Source organism: Carcharodon carcharias, chromosome 11, assembly GCF_017639515.1.
Source record: "Carcharodon carcharias isolate sCarCar2 chromosome 11, sCarCar2.pri, whole genome shotgun sequence".
Lineage (NCBI taxonomy): Eukaryota > Metazoa > Chordata > Chondrichthyes > Lamniformes > Lamnidae > Carcharodon > Carcharodon carcharias.
This window is the reverse complement of record NC_054477.1, coordinates 74,799,079-74,813,637: the sequence shown is the minus strand read 5'-3', so window position 1 is coordinate 74,813,637 and position 14,559 is coordinate 74,799,079. Positions and strand designations below refer to the sequence as shown.

Below are 14,559 nucleotides of genomic sequence, written 5' to 3'. Positions count from 1 at the left end.
TAAATGTTAAAGGGGGCGGGGGCAACTTGTTTTACTGAGAAGAAGGTACAAGATATTCATACCTGTAAACAATGACCAGGGTAGCTGCGCTGACAGACTGTTGGTCTCCAAGTCCTATGGAGGTGTTAGAGATGTCAGGTTTTGTAGATGGTTATACTTTATACTGTCTATTTAATCCCAAAATATAATGAAGTTTGGGGTCCAGGCGATAGCTAATTAGCAGTTCTACCTGGATACAAGGCCTGGGTGATTCATATTGCCATGGAAATAGGGTTTGAGAGGCGAAGAGCTCATAGGATGCCATTGTAGGATTGGGTTACAGGTTTTCTTAAAAATACCACTGAATCTCTCAGGGCCAGCCTTCAAGAACCTGAGAGGTGGAGGCAGCAAGTCTCTATTGTTTGCTATCATCAGGATGCAGATGGGAGCTCGCACTCAGTTTGAAGAGACCAAGTTCATGAGGGTTTAAATTAAGCTGGAAGATTTGCGTAGCTTTGGCTAAGGGAAAGATCTACAATTTATCCCTCACCATAAAAGTCAGCTGGGGGAGTAGAAGTTATCTGGCTAGAAAAGTAAAAAGGAGCTGAAAATAGCCTTGGACTAGTTCCTGGAGAATTAAGTGCCCTTATAAGGGACAGAATAAAGTATAACTGGCAGGTGATTTTCAGTTGTTGTAAAGTTAAGTGTAGTTTATAGTATAAGTTGCCTACTGAAATGGTGTTTTATCAATATTGCATTTGGTTTGTGTTACAGTAGAAGTCTTAAAACCTCAAGTTATCGGTTTCTATGTGAATCACAACATGCTAGCAATTTTACCGTGTTGCATACCCATTTTGAGTGTAAGTGGTTTGTACAATGTAAACGGGCATAAAATCAATCATATCTACAATATTTTGTATTTTTTTTAAATCAAGGAATGAATCTGGCAGCAATTATCCTAAGGCATCTGTTTTTCTGCAACTTCGTCAGTGATGAACAATTGGTTTAATAGGCCAAATAAATTCCTTGGTTGTGCTAATGTGGAACAAAATTTCAAAAAATAAATGTGGCAAATGATCAATTTTGAATAAAGCTGATTTAAGAATATCAGCACAAGCAATATAATTTTCTAATGTTAGAAATATAAAGGTGAAGGCTAACTTGTCTGCATTAAAGGGAACATCACCTTGTGGCGGTTGCACAAAGAGTTGCCATATATCTAATTTTAAATGCTGAATGGTCTCAGTTTTCTTTAATGCTCCCTGCTTAAAACTGCAATTATAACTGAATATAATTAAAACTAAAATAAAGACAGTGATGTGCATTTGTATACAGTCATTTTCTGGACTTCAGAAATTATGGTTTGACTTAGTTTGCATGCAGCCAATGTTAACTAGGAAAAATAACTTTTAATTATTTAAAATATTTTAAAATTTCAATTTCAATGTTATCCTGTGCAGGTTTGAATACACATTATTTCATGTATGTAAATACCAATAATTATGCTTCAGTGGGAACGGGGGCACTTGTATCTGGAACCCAAGTTGTACAAGTATTTGTTGCTGAATTTTAATTGATGCTTTGTCCAAACAGGATGATTATTTGAAGTGATTGCTAATCCCAACATAAGCAAGATGTTGATAAGCAGAAGTATGGGCTATCTGGGGAAAATAATACTTAAATGGAAATGGAGGAATGTTCAGTTTGTTTTGTTCACTGAAATTATATCCGTTTTGAAATACTCTTTGATGTTGAACAGGAAATGAGAATCTTTCTCTCGGCGTGGCATATTGTTAGAAGTTGAGATCATTCTGCACAGTGTACTCTGCTTTTTTGTGAGAATTTTCAAAAAAATTACTGCCTTTCTTTGGTCCAATGGATAAATTTGTACATGAAGTGATATTGGGCAGTAAGGCATGGGTTGCTGGCCTGTGCTGAGTTAGTCAGCCTCAGTTGGGGCAGAGATGGGGTGAAAAATTAATTCGTTAAACCTATTACTCACTGCTCTTTTTCCTGGATTCCAAATTTAAAACTGGACCTGTCAAACTTCGAATTTGTAATATTAAATAACCTGTTGCAAACTTGTCCTATTGAATGGGAGAAGTAGAAAATTTTTTTTTAGAAAAGTGAGTTTAGCTACAAGGACCTGGCTATATCCCACTCAATCTGAAATCCGTGTTGGGCGTATTTAAGACCATAAGACATAGGAGCAGAAATTAGGCCATTTGGCCCATCGAGTCTGCTCCACCATTCAGTCATGGCTGATAAGTTTCTCAACCGCATTCTCCCCATCTTCTCCCCGTAACCTTTGATCCCCTTACCAGTCAAGAACCTATCTATCTTGGTCTTAAATACACTCAATGACCTGGCCTCCACAGCCTTCTGTGGCAATGAATTCCATAGATTGGATAATGACACAGGCCAAGGGCTTGGACCATATCCTACCACTGTCCTGTACTCCAGTCTTTGTAGTTTAGTTCAGAATTTATCTTTAATTCCTGCATAACTGAATTCAATTTTGGACATGGATGATGCAGATAAATAATATTGCTGGGGTTTAATTGATTATCAGGACTGTAGACATCTTTTTTAAAATTCCAAAGTATAAAGACTGCTCAGCGGGTCTGGCAGCATCGACGGAGAAGAAAAGAGTTGACATTTCGAGTCCTCATGACCCTTCAACAGAACTGAGTGAATCTAAGGAGAGGGGTGAAATATAAGTTGGTTTAAGGTGGGGGGGGGAAGTGGGGGCGGTGGTGTGGTTGTTGGGACAAGCAAGCAGTGATAGGAGCAGATAATCAAAAGATCTCACAGACAAAAGAACAAAGGCGTTGAAGGTGGTGATATTTCTAAACGAATGTGCTAATTAAGAATGGATGGTAGGGCACTCAAGGTACAGCTGTAGTGGGGGTGGGGTGGAAAGGCTAGCAGGGCATAAAAGGTTTAAAAATAATGGAAATAGGTGGGAAAAGAAAAATCTATATGAATTATTGGTAAAAAACAAAAGGAAGGGGGAAGAAACAGAAAGGGGGTGGGGATGGAGGAGGGAGTTCAAAATCTAAAGTTGTTGAATTCAATATTCAGTCCGGAAGGCTGTAAAGTGCCTAGTCAGAAGATGAGGTGCTGTTCCTCCAGTTTGCGTTGGGCTTCACTGGAACAATGCAGCAAGCCAAGGACAGACATGTGGGCAAGAGAGCAGGGTGGAGTGTTAAAATGGCAAGCGACAGGGAGGTTTGGGTCATTCTTGCGGACAGACCGCAGGTGTTCTGCAACGCGGTCGCCCAGTTTACGTTTGGTCTCTCCAATGTAGAGGAGACCGCATTGGGAGCAACGAATGCAGTAGACTAAGTTGGGGGAAATGCAAGTGAAATGCTGCTTCACTTGAAAGGAGTGTTTGGGCCCTTGGACGGTGAGGAGAGAGGAAGTGAAGTGGCAGGTGTTGCATCTTTTGCGTGGGCAAGGGGAGGTCCCCTCGGTTAAGGAAGAAGGAGGACATGTCAGAAGAACTATTTTTGAAGGTAACATCATCAGAACAGAAGCAACGGAGGCAAAGGAACTGAAAGAATGGGATGGAGTCCTTACAGGAAGCGGGGTGTGAGGAGCTGTAGTCGAGGTGGCTGTGGGAGTCGGTAGGCTAGTAATCGATATTGGTGGACAGTCTATCACCAGAGATTGAGACAGAGAGGTCAGGGAAGGGAAGGGAAGTGTCAGTGATGGACCACGTGAAAATGATGGAGGGGTGGAGATTGGAAGCAAAATTAATAAATTTTTCCGGGTCCCGACGAGAGCATGAAGCAGCACCGAAGTAATCATCGATGTACTGGAGAAAGAGTTGTGGAAGGGGGCCGGAGTAGGACTGGAACAAGGAATATTCCACATACCCTATAAAGAGACAGGCATAGCTGGGGCCCATGTGGGTACCCATAGCCAGACCTTTTATTTAGAGGAAGTGAGAGGAGTTGAAGGAGAAATTGTTCAGTGTGAGAACAAGTTCAGCCAGATGGAGGAGAGTAGTGGTGGATGGGGATTGTTTGGCCCTCTGTTCGAGGAAGAAGCTAAGGGCCCTCAGACCATCCTGGTGGGGGATGGAGGTGTAGAGGGAATGGACGTCCATGATGAAGAGGAAGTGATTGGGGCCAGGGAACTGGAAATTGTTGATGTAACGTAAGGTGTCAGAGGAATCACAGATGTAGGTGGGAAGGGACTGGACAAGGGGAGAGAGAAGGGAGTCAAGATAACGAGAAATGAGTTCCGTGGGGCAGGAGCAAGCTGAGACGATCGGTCTACCGGGACAGCTCTGTTTGTGGATTTTGAGTAGGAGGTAGAAGCGGACCGTCCGAGGTTGGGCGACTGTCAGATTGGAAGCTGTGGGAGGAAGATCTCCAGAGGAGATGAGGTCAGTGACAGTCCTGGAAACAATGGCTTGATGTTCAGTGGTGGGGTCATGGTCCAGAGAGAGGTAGGAGGAAATGTCTGCGAGTTGACACTCAGCCTTCGTGAGGTAGATGTCAGTGCGCCAGACAACAACAACACCACCCTTGTCAGTGGGTTTGATGACAATGTTGGGGTTGGACCTGAGAGAACAGAGTGCAGTAAGTTCAGAGAGAGAGAAATTAGAATGGGTGAGAGGAGCAAAGAAATTGAGACGACTAATGTCGCGCCGACAGTTCTCAATGAAAAGATCAAGAGAAGGTAAGAATCCAGAGGGAGGGATCCAGGTGGTGGGAGAATATTGGAGGTGGGTAAAAGGATCCGTTGAACGGGGAGAGGACTCCTACCCAAAGAAGTGAGCACAGAGACGAAGACAAGGGTCATGAAGGGTCATGAGGACTCGAAACGTCAACTCTTTTCTTCTCCGCTGATGCTGCCAGACCCGCTGAGTTTTTCCAGGTAATTCTGTTTTTGTTTTGGATTTCCAGCATCTGCAGTTTTTTGTTTTTATAAAGACTGCTCTCCCATTTAGAAAGCTCTACCTTTGGGTCCATATGATTATTTTGGTATCATGATAAGGTGAAGTTTCACTAGAACATTTCCAAAAATTGCGGTGAGTAAATTTTATGAAAAGATGAGAACTATATCCTCCACCATCTAAGAGATCTTCTCTCCCAGAATTGCAGTGATCTGGTCACAGAGATAGCAGCCCTTGCATTGAGAAAATTTAAACCTTTTTAAATTTGTAGCGATTTTTGATAGTGTAATGATTCAGGAGTTCAATCATTTTTAATTTGCAGAAGAATACTGACTGCTCTATTCATAATCAGTCTTTTATTGCATCATGAGCCAGTGATAGATTCACCTGTTTGAAAAAAACTCTAAACAATACCAAAGAGCATGAGAATTTCCACACTAAGTACAAGTGACCTAACATATGCTTTGTTTGTGCTTCTCGAACTTCCTTTACATATTACTTCCATTGGATAAAATTCTTATGCATGGGGCTAGTGTGATATGTGTGACTATCTAGAAACATCATTGACTCTCTCTACTTTGCTGATGCTAGACTGTCCATCAAGTTGTGAATTGACCCGAACTTTTTCCAGTTTAGATTTGGAAAAATCCAAATCATCAACAGCTTCCAAGAATTCAATATCTTTGCCTCTGACCCCATTCTATTTCAGCAGCAAGTAGTGACTTTCAGTTTCATGTTTTGTTTATTTCCAAGAGTGCTTACTCTTATCCCATCACTATTCAAATTAGCACTTCCCTTTCCTCTAACGGCTGCATAGTTTGCTCACCTTCTGTCCTGTACTTAAACCCCATTCGTCTACACACTGTCCCTCTAAATTTTGCAGACTTGATGCAAATCAAATTCAAAGTTATTGTCCTCCCCAAATGCTTCTGTTACTTAATTTCCCTCTATCTGTACAACCTCTTCCAGTATGTTCTAGCTATGCTCTTTATGTTTTCTGACTTGGGCCTCCTTCAGCTCCACAATCAGTGGTAGGACCTTCAGCTGTTTTGGCCTAATTTCTGGAGCTTACTCCCAAACTCCTTTGACATTCAACTTCCCTTGCCCTCCCTTCTCCCCTACCGCCTCCCCCAACCCCTGCCTCCACTTCAGCCACTATTTCCTTTAAAAGCTTCCTCAAAACATATAGGCCAGAATTTGCCAGTCGGCGATTTGGGGTGCCCGTTTGCTGACGGGAAAATGATGCAGGATGACATCGGGAGGAATCCCCGATGTCATCCCGGTCCATTTAGATTTTTAGAAAAGTGGGCAGACAGCGAAATCAGCTGTTCGCCCGCCGACCTGTCAATTAAGCTCATTGAAAGACCTGCCCATCCAACCTTAAGGCTGGTGGGCAGGCCAGGAGCCCCAATGGGCTTCTGAAAAAAAGATAAAACCTCATCCACCGGCGGGATGAGGTTTCATCTCAGTTTTTAAAATGTTTTTTAAAGATTACGTGTATTTAGTAACATATCCCATCTCGTGTGACAATGTCACATGAGAGGATATGTTAATAATGCTTTTCTTGCTCTATTTTTAAAGCTTTTTAAACATTGTGCTCTCCCTGAGACAGCACTTAGTCTCAGGGAGCACTTTGACAGATGGGGGATCATTCTCCCCCCCCCCCCCCCCCCCCCCCCCCCCACCAACCGCACAAGAAGTGCTATGCGCTTCCTGTTGGGCAGCCAGCTGTGCGGGCCTTAAGAGGCCCGCCCACTCAAAATGGCAGCTGGCCCTGTTTCGGCGACGGAGATCGGCTGCCCGCCCGCTGCTGAGCCGGTGGGGCCCACCTGCCCATCAATGTCAAAATTCTAGCTATAGTTTCAACCTTGCACCCTTGAACAGAAACTCATTTTTCTTTCCTCATTTCCCAGGAGTTTGTTTTGATTGGCCACTCTACAGACGGAACCAAGGTGGGTCTTTATACCCTCCCTCCTTCTCGGCTAAAATAGAATGCCATGGCGGTGGCAACGTGTCTCTTGCTACTGGTATTATACCACTGGCAGGGGAGATGTTGGGCAGTCTGCTTGTCCTTGGGCCAATTTAGACCCTTAAGAGACCAATTAATGGTCTCCTCCCAATGGAAACCGCCTCCATGGTATTTTCCTTGACCCACACTCTGCTCTCTGGGGCCTGCCACCCTGGCCCCAATGAAAACCTCATTCGCCTCTTCATCTAGATCCATGGCTCCTCAGTGTTTGGGAACTGCCTGTAATGCCAGCAGTGGCTACCGCTCCCAGTGGCGCTGCTGGGATGAGAGATGCCAGTCATCTGAATAAGCTGGCAACTCTGAGGTAGGTTGAGGTATAAGTCTCACCCCCTAGCCAATTAACAACTGTAAAATAATCTCAGGATGACCTGGCCAAGCAGAAGTGGGTAAGCTCCGACTTGTAACCCTAGTTAATATTGGCTGCATGCAAACTAAGTTTAAACCATAATTTCTGAAGTCCAGAAAATGACTGTATACAAATGCACATCAATGTCTTTATTTTAGTTTTAATTAAATTCAGTTATAATTGCTACCACTTCTGTGTTAAATTCCCCATGATGTGTTCAGGACTGCTTCAACAATTCAAGAAATCAATCCAACAAATCAAAGGATTGTAAGAACCACAATATATGGGCCATAAGGAAGTGATGCCATTTTTGAATCGTAGTTTATTTGCTTATGATTTAGAACAGTACATTATTGCATTTCAAAGCAAGTGCAGTGTTAATCATGTTTGTGTTATCACACTGAAAATTTTTGTCTACCTTTGCTTTTGATTCTGGGGTAGAGGAGAATGATATGTATTAGAGCTCGCTGTGGTCCTATCAGAACTGGCGATGGATGGCTAAAAACTGTTTGTGTTCCGGGCACTTTAAAAGGTTGTGTCATGTAGATTTAGTGGGAGTGGACATGCTGCTGTACTGGGGAAGAGCAGGGCTGGGAGATGAAGGTTTTGTTGGCAATTAGGGTGTCAAAGATGGAAATAAGGGAGTGGTTAAGAAAGTTGTCATAATTTTGTGGCTAAAGAGTGAAAGGCAAGAGATGCAGTTGAGTTAGGGAATGCAGTAGATAATGAGTTTTTTTAACCCTGGAGTGGATGCGGAAGTAAGTGTGGTTGAGAAGGGGTGGGAGGATGTAGGACTGAGGGTGACAAAGAAGTGGCTGATGTTTGCCTTGTTAGTGATAAGAGTCTGCAGGACATGGTGTGGTCCAGGAGGTGGCTGGAAATGTATTAAAGGGTAGAGAGAATGAAAGACTGATGAATTTAAAGGAATTAGGTCAAAAGGAGCTGAAAAGACTGCATGCACCAAAGATGAAGAATTATTTGGTGGAAAGGTAAAGGAAGAAAGAAGAGAAATTTGTAGGGAGAAATTTGGGTTATGGCATAATAATTTAAATTATCCATTCACTGTTGTTAATAAAATGCAGGTGCCATTTGCATAAAAGGAATTTGAATATCTGCATCCGTTTATATTTGGATTATTGTTTGACAGGAGATTAGAGCAATTACATTTTAATTTGTAGAAGTAGTATGGGTTTAAGCTTCAAGGAAGGAAGGCAAGAGATTTGCACACCTGGGCAAGCTTTTTGAAAAAGAATGGAAATTCTTAATTTAAAATGTTGTAATGAACTTAGCACAGTACCCTATTTGAAGGGAAAAAAAATTTGCATGCAACAGAATAGATTTCAAACTGGTTGCTAAGTGCTAGCAATGAATAAATCTTGTTTTTATTGCTGTTTCCCTTTGCTATACAAAACATATCTGTTTTATGCAATAGCTTGTTTTTTAGACTTTACTGGCATGTGAATTGAACTGGAGAATTGTAGTCAAAGAACAAAGAAAAGTACAGCACAAGAACAGGCCCTTCGACCCTCCAAGCCTGCACCGATCATATTGCCCGTCAACTAAAACATTAAAACGGATTCAGACTGAAGAATATTTTCATTTCGGACAGATAATTATTTGGCTTAATTTTACTAAGCCATCTAAGATTGGCATGTCATTGAAGATTTTTGTGTATTCTAATGCCTTTATTTTTTCTTGTAGGGTCGCCATGTCAAAACAGGTCAACTCGCAGCTATTAAAGTTATGGATGTCACGGAGGTGAGCCAACAGCATTTCTATATAATAGTTCCAATACCTAAATTGCATTTGAGTTATTTAGCTTGCTTCTGCGTTCATAAAACAATGGAAAGCTATATATTCTAATTAAAATTTTGTGTAAAATGTTGACTTTATAGCCTTCATTGTTTAACCTAGCCCTGTCTGGTGGAGGTTTGACATTTCATAGGGCATGACAAAAGTTAAAAGTAGGGGCAGTATTAACATATTGTCCAATGCATTTAGAAGCCACGGATTCTATCATAGCAAGAAATGAACAGAAAAATGCCTGTCGCCGGTGCCTTTCTGGATCTACGGATCCCTCTTATCTGCTCATGTTCTGAATGAATTTTAGGTGCACTAATATCAAGGCGATGTCTGGATGTGCGCCACGAGTATATAAGTTACTAAAGGTCTGGAAGGAGAAGAAGAAAGAATACCACCTCCAGCTGACACAATAACATGCTAGTCCACAAATTACAGGATTTACTAAATTTAAGTTTAAATTTACCACGGCGTTTGAACTCTCAACTTCTAAGTTTTGCGTTCAGTGTGATAACCATGACCTTAACATAAATTATAAATGGAATACAAAATGACATTGGATGGATATTATTTCTGTATCCTTGACAGGCCATAATTAGAGATCGATTTATTCAGCAACATTCTCTTAAGTTTCTTGTTCTCACGGGTTCTTAGGTTATATGTTTTTTCTACAAACGAGAATGCATAATAAAGGGAGATTGTTTTGTTTGTTACAATGCACACAATATGATGGTGGTATTTACAGAAATAAATTCATACACAGTTGACCGAACAAAACCAGTTTTAGAATTTTTATCCAGCAGTGACTTAAAAAGGCTCTTCAATGTGTTTGAAGTGTTGTTTACTGTTTTTTTTTCAATAAGCAATGTTATGATCTTGGTTGAGACCACCAAATATTTTTCAATCTCAGCCACAAAGTCCTTCAAAACTCTGTCTTCCTCTCAAAGAATTTCAGCTCCTCCTCTTCTAGGATTTGCCCTGATCCCAGCTGACAGCAGTGTACAACCAACTGGAGTTCTCTGGACACAGTCTTCACCAAAAATGGCTCACGTCTGCAGAACCTCCTCAGTTCTGCTTATGACGGTCTGGATGGCATAGATCCACAATATTATCATCAAGCTGCAGCAATTATTTTTTGCCTCTTCGCAGCTTCTGGATCTTCATCATCTTCAGCCTGCCTGCACAGTACCACCGGGATCATCATCTGAGCTCTGATAGCTCTGTGTTCTTTTATATGGTTTCAACCAGTTCCGGTCTCCCAGAAGTTTTGGCTTCAAATCTCAGTTTCAGTCTTGGTTTCCAAAGAAACTGGAAGGGTCAGTTTCTCCTGCCTCTGCCACGGATTCTATCATAGCAAGAAATGAACAGAAAAATGCCTGTCACCGGTGCCTTTCTGGATCTACGGATCCCTCTTATCTGCTCATGTTCTGAATGAATTTTAGATGCACTAATATCAAGGCGATGTCTGGATGTGCGCCACGAGTATATAAGTTACTAAAGGTCTGGAAGGAGAAGAAGAAAGAATACCACCTCCAGCTGACACAATAACATGCTAGTCCACAAATTACAGGATTTACTGAATTTAAGTTTAAATTTACCACGGCGTTTGAACTCTCAACTTCTAAGTTTTACGTTCAGTATGATAACCACGACCTTAACATATATGAGAGATACATTTGTTTGTTTTTATATTGTATTTTAAGAATTTGACAGAAGAATTGGTAGCGATGAAGAAGACATGATAAGTATCTTTTTGTTTCATCTTGACAAGATCAAAATAGAAGGAGCTAAGGAGGCTTGTCTTTTGAATTGGTAAAAAATATGGAAAAAGCAACTTTTTTTTCAGCTTAAGTATTTTCTTTTCTTAAAACTGCTATGACTAGTGAGGAAAATAGCGCAGTCATTTCTTCACATCAACAAACATATTCAGGCAGAATTAAAGTGTCTCTGAATTTGGAAAGAGATTGGCTCTTGTGAACTAGAGGGTGAAGGTCGGAGAGACATTGTCCTGTAAATTAAATGATTATTTAAGGGTGAAACTACGTTTGAAAACTGGGCAAGAGAACATTGTGAAGAGAGAATGGAATCCCAGGAGGAAGAATGACCTTTTAGTTCTTGGGACAATAGTTATTCCACCTCCAGCTTTTTTTTAGATTAAAAATCTATGAATTTTGAAGAAATAAACAAGTTCAGAATTTTTAACATAAACTGCCTCTCACATGCAAACAAAAGTGAATTGGAGAGAGGTAGGACGCACAGTTTAAAATGTCCCATGAGTTAACCTTACAGGAACCTTTGCATTTAATTTGGAGATCTGGTATGGGAATCTAAAACTTTTCAGAACTCCCAAGAATTTCCCTTGAATTTAATTTTTAATGGTTGAATGTCTTTGGGATCAATCTTCCTTTAATACTGCAATGCTACAAAACCAGTTGCAGTAGAATGACTGGATCAGTGGGATTACAGGCCCAAAAATGCTCTGAATAATTCTTAACTTAACATCACTTATTAACTTAGTAACTTTCAACTTACTCTTGCTCACCGGTTTCCTCCTCCACCTCTCCTGACTCACCGCTTTCCCCCCCGCCCCTCCCACTTGCTTATCTACTCACCACCTCCAGCACTCCATCCTGCCTCGCCACTTCCAGTTTTCCTCCACCTGCTTGCCCTCTCCCACCCGCCCTCCCACTCGCTGCCACCTGCCATCGCAGCTTCCATTTCTTTGCTCATGGCCTATAGAGTGGCAGTGAAGCTCATTTAACCATCAGAATGTGTGCCTGTAATAGTTTAGTGCATGACACTTGATAGACTGTTGCGTGGCCACGCAGGCACTTAGCAGGAACACAGGTGGTAAGCTTCTGCTGCAGTTTGTACTTTTTTTGCACCCAGGTTTATCTTCCCAGCAATGTAGCCAATATTAAATGCATTCGGCTTCTTAAATATTACATTTGATAGAAAGATTTGGCACTTATATAGGGTCTTTCAGAACCTCAAGATGTCCCTAAGCACTTCTCAGCCGTTGAGTTATTCTTTGAATTGTAGTTGCTGTTGCAATTTAGGAAACGGGGCGGTCAATTTGGGCACAGCCGGTGGACAGACAAAACACTGCTTTGATGCTTAGACTGCAGGCATACCAGCAATTGCTGGATTGTTTCCTATTATGTAGTCAGATAGCAATTGAGTTAAGCTTATTGTTTTTTTTAGCCCCCCTAGTGTGTATTCTTACAGAAAATTGTACTGAATCACTGAATGGCCAACCATACAGGCTATTGTAGCTGTGCTGGTTCTCTGGAAAAGCAACTCTTGTAGTCTCATTTTCCCATCCATTCTGGAAGTCTTGCAAATTTTTTGACTCTTCAGAGCTTATCCAATTTCTTTTTGAAAGCCTCAATTTGTATTTGCTGCCACCATACTCTCAAGAGTGCATTCCAAATTCTAACTACCTGTTGTGTTTAAAAAAAGTTTTTCCTTGTCACTGTTTGGTTCTATTACCAATGCACCTTAAATTGACACTAAAAACAGAAAATACTGGAAATACTCAAGAGGTCTATCGGCATTTGTTAAAGGTCACAGACCTGAAATCATAGCTGTTTTTCTCTCCACAGATGCTGCCAGACCTGCTGAGTATTTCTAGCCTTTTATGTTTTTAGGTCAGATTTCCAGGATCCGCAATAATTTGTTTTTGACATTAAAATTGGTGTCCACTGGTTCTTGGCCCTTCTGCCATTGGGAATGGTTTATCAACTCTGTCTCATGATTTTAAACAGTTCTATCAATAACCTGCTAAGCTTTTTAAGGAGAATAACCCCAGCTTTTCCAATCTAACCTCTTAACTGAAGTCCCTCATCCCTGGAACCATTCTTGTAAATCTGATTTTTACCACATACAATATAATGGACATGGATGACTGCTATGGTATTTGTTTCATTGTGTTTTCATAAACTAATTTTATTTTTGTCAGTTAATTTTATAATCTAGTGTACTTATTTCAGTATTTGAAATAATGCACTTCTGGAAAAATACTTTTTTAAAAATCTTCCTGTAATGCCAATCAAATAATAGCAGGATCATTTGATTTGCATAGAAATTTTGTAGGCGGTTTATGAATCTTGACATCCCAGATCATAGAGTCAGAGAGGTCCACAGCACAGAAAAAGTCCCTTCAGCCCATTAAGTCTGCGCCGGTCAAACAAGTACCTAAGCATTCTAACCCCATTTTCCAGCACTAGGCCCATAGCCTTGTATGCCACGGCATCGCAAGTGCACATCCAAATACTTCTTAATAAAGTCAAGGCTTCTGCGTCAGCTCTACTTTCCCATCCTATCTCAATATCCTTGATTCCCTTAGTGCCTAAAAATTTATTGACCCCTGCCTTGAATGCATTCATTGAGCATCCACAACCCTTGGGTAGAGAATTCCCAAGATTCATAGCCTTCTGAGTGAAAAAGTCTCTCCACATCTCAGTCCTAAATGGCCATCTCCTCATCTAAGACAATGACGCTTAGTTCTGGACTTTCCAGCCAGGGGAAACTTGCCTCTTGTCACCCATCCTGTCAAGCCTGTAAGAATTTTATATATTTCAATGAGATCATCCCTCATTTTTCTAAACTGCAGAGAGTAAAGGTCCATTTTACTTGATCTCCCCCATGAGCAGAGCCCTCTCACCCAGAAATCATTCTAGTGAGTCTTTGTTGCACTCTCTCTCCAAGGCAAGTATATCATTCCTTAGGTAAGGAGACCAAAAATATACACACTAGTCCAAGTGTAGCCTTAACAAAGCCCTATGTAATTGCAACAGGACTTTATCAATCTTAGATTTTATTGCAAGGTTGAGTTATAACATTCCATTTGCTTCTCTGGTCACATGTACCTATGATTCATATACAAGGACCCCAAATACCCCTGAATACCTACACTTATTATTCTCTCCCCTTTTTCAAAAATAAGCGTTTTGCTTTTCAATTTTTCCTACCAAAGTGGATCATTTCACATTTCCCCACATTACACCCATCTGTGATCTTCTCCCAATCATCTAACTGGTCTCTTTGGCTTTGCAGTCTTTTTGTACCCTGTTCACAGCTTAGTTTCTCACCTAACTTTGTATCATGAGCAAATTTAGAAACCTTAAATCATGGCATATAAGTTGACCTGGTGTCTAAGACCACCCCATCAGTATCAATTTTTCACCTCTCAAATGCAAATTTTACTTGGCGGTACTTAGTAACCGGACGCACGGGGTCAAATGGGCTGTGTGGGAGTTTAAGACATGCCCACCCTTTGCATCAGATGCTTGTGACACCCATATCGGCAATTCATTTTTATACTCTGCGTGTAAGTCAACACCCGTTTTGGAGGGATATTTCGAGGCTTCAGAGGTTGATTTGCATGCCAATATCTGTGATACATTATGCTCGGTCCCCTCATCTAATTCATTTGTATAAATTGTAAATAGCTGAGGCCCATGTACTGATCTTTGCGGCACTCTACTAATTACA

General features: G+C 41.1%; 1 protein-coding gene across 12 annotated transcripts in view; it reads left to right on the top strand.

Annotated features, from left to right (window-relative positions):
* Positions 1–14,559, top strand: part of LOC121283948 (mitogen-activated protein kinase kinase kinase kinase 4) — a 355,829-nt gene that overhangs the window by 116,659 nt on the left and 224,611 nt on the right. For all 12 annotated transcript variants that reach the window (XR_005944401.1, XM_041198761.1, XM_041198757.1 and 9 more), the window contains one exon: positions 8,965–9,021. Coding sequence is in view for 11 of the 12 variants with exons in the window: in XM_041198761.1 (XP_041054695.1) it covers positions 8,965–9,021 (57 nt within the window). In the remaining variant the exon portion in view is untranslated. The remainder of the gene's footprint in view (positions 1–8,964; positions 9,022–14,559) is intronic.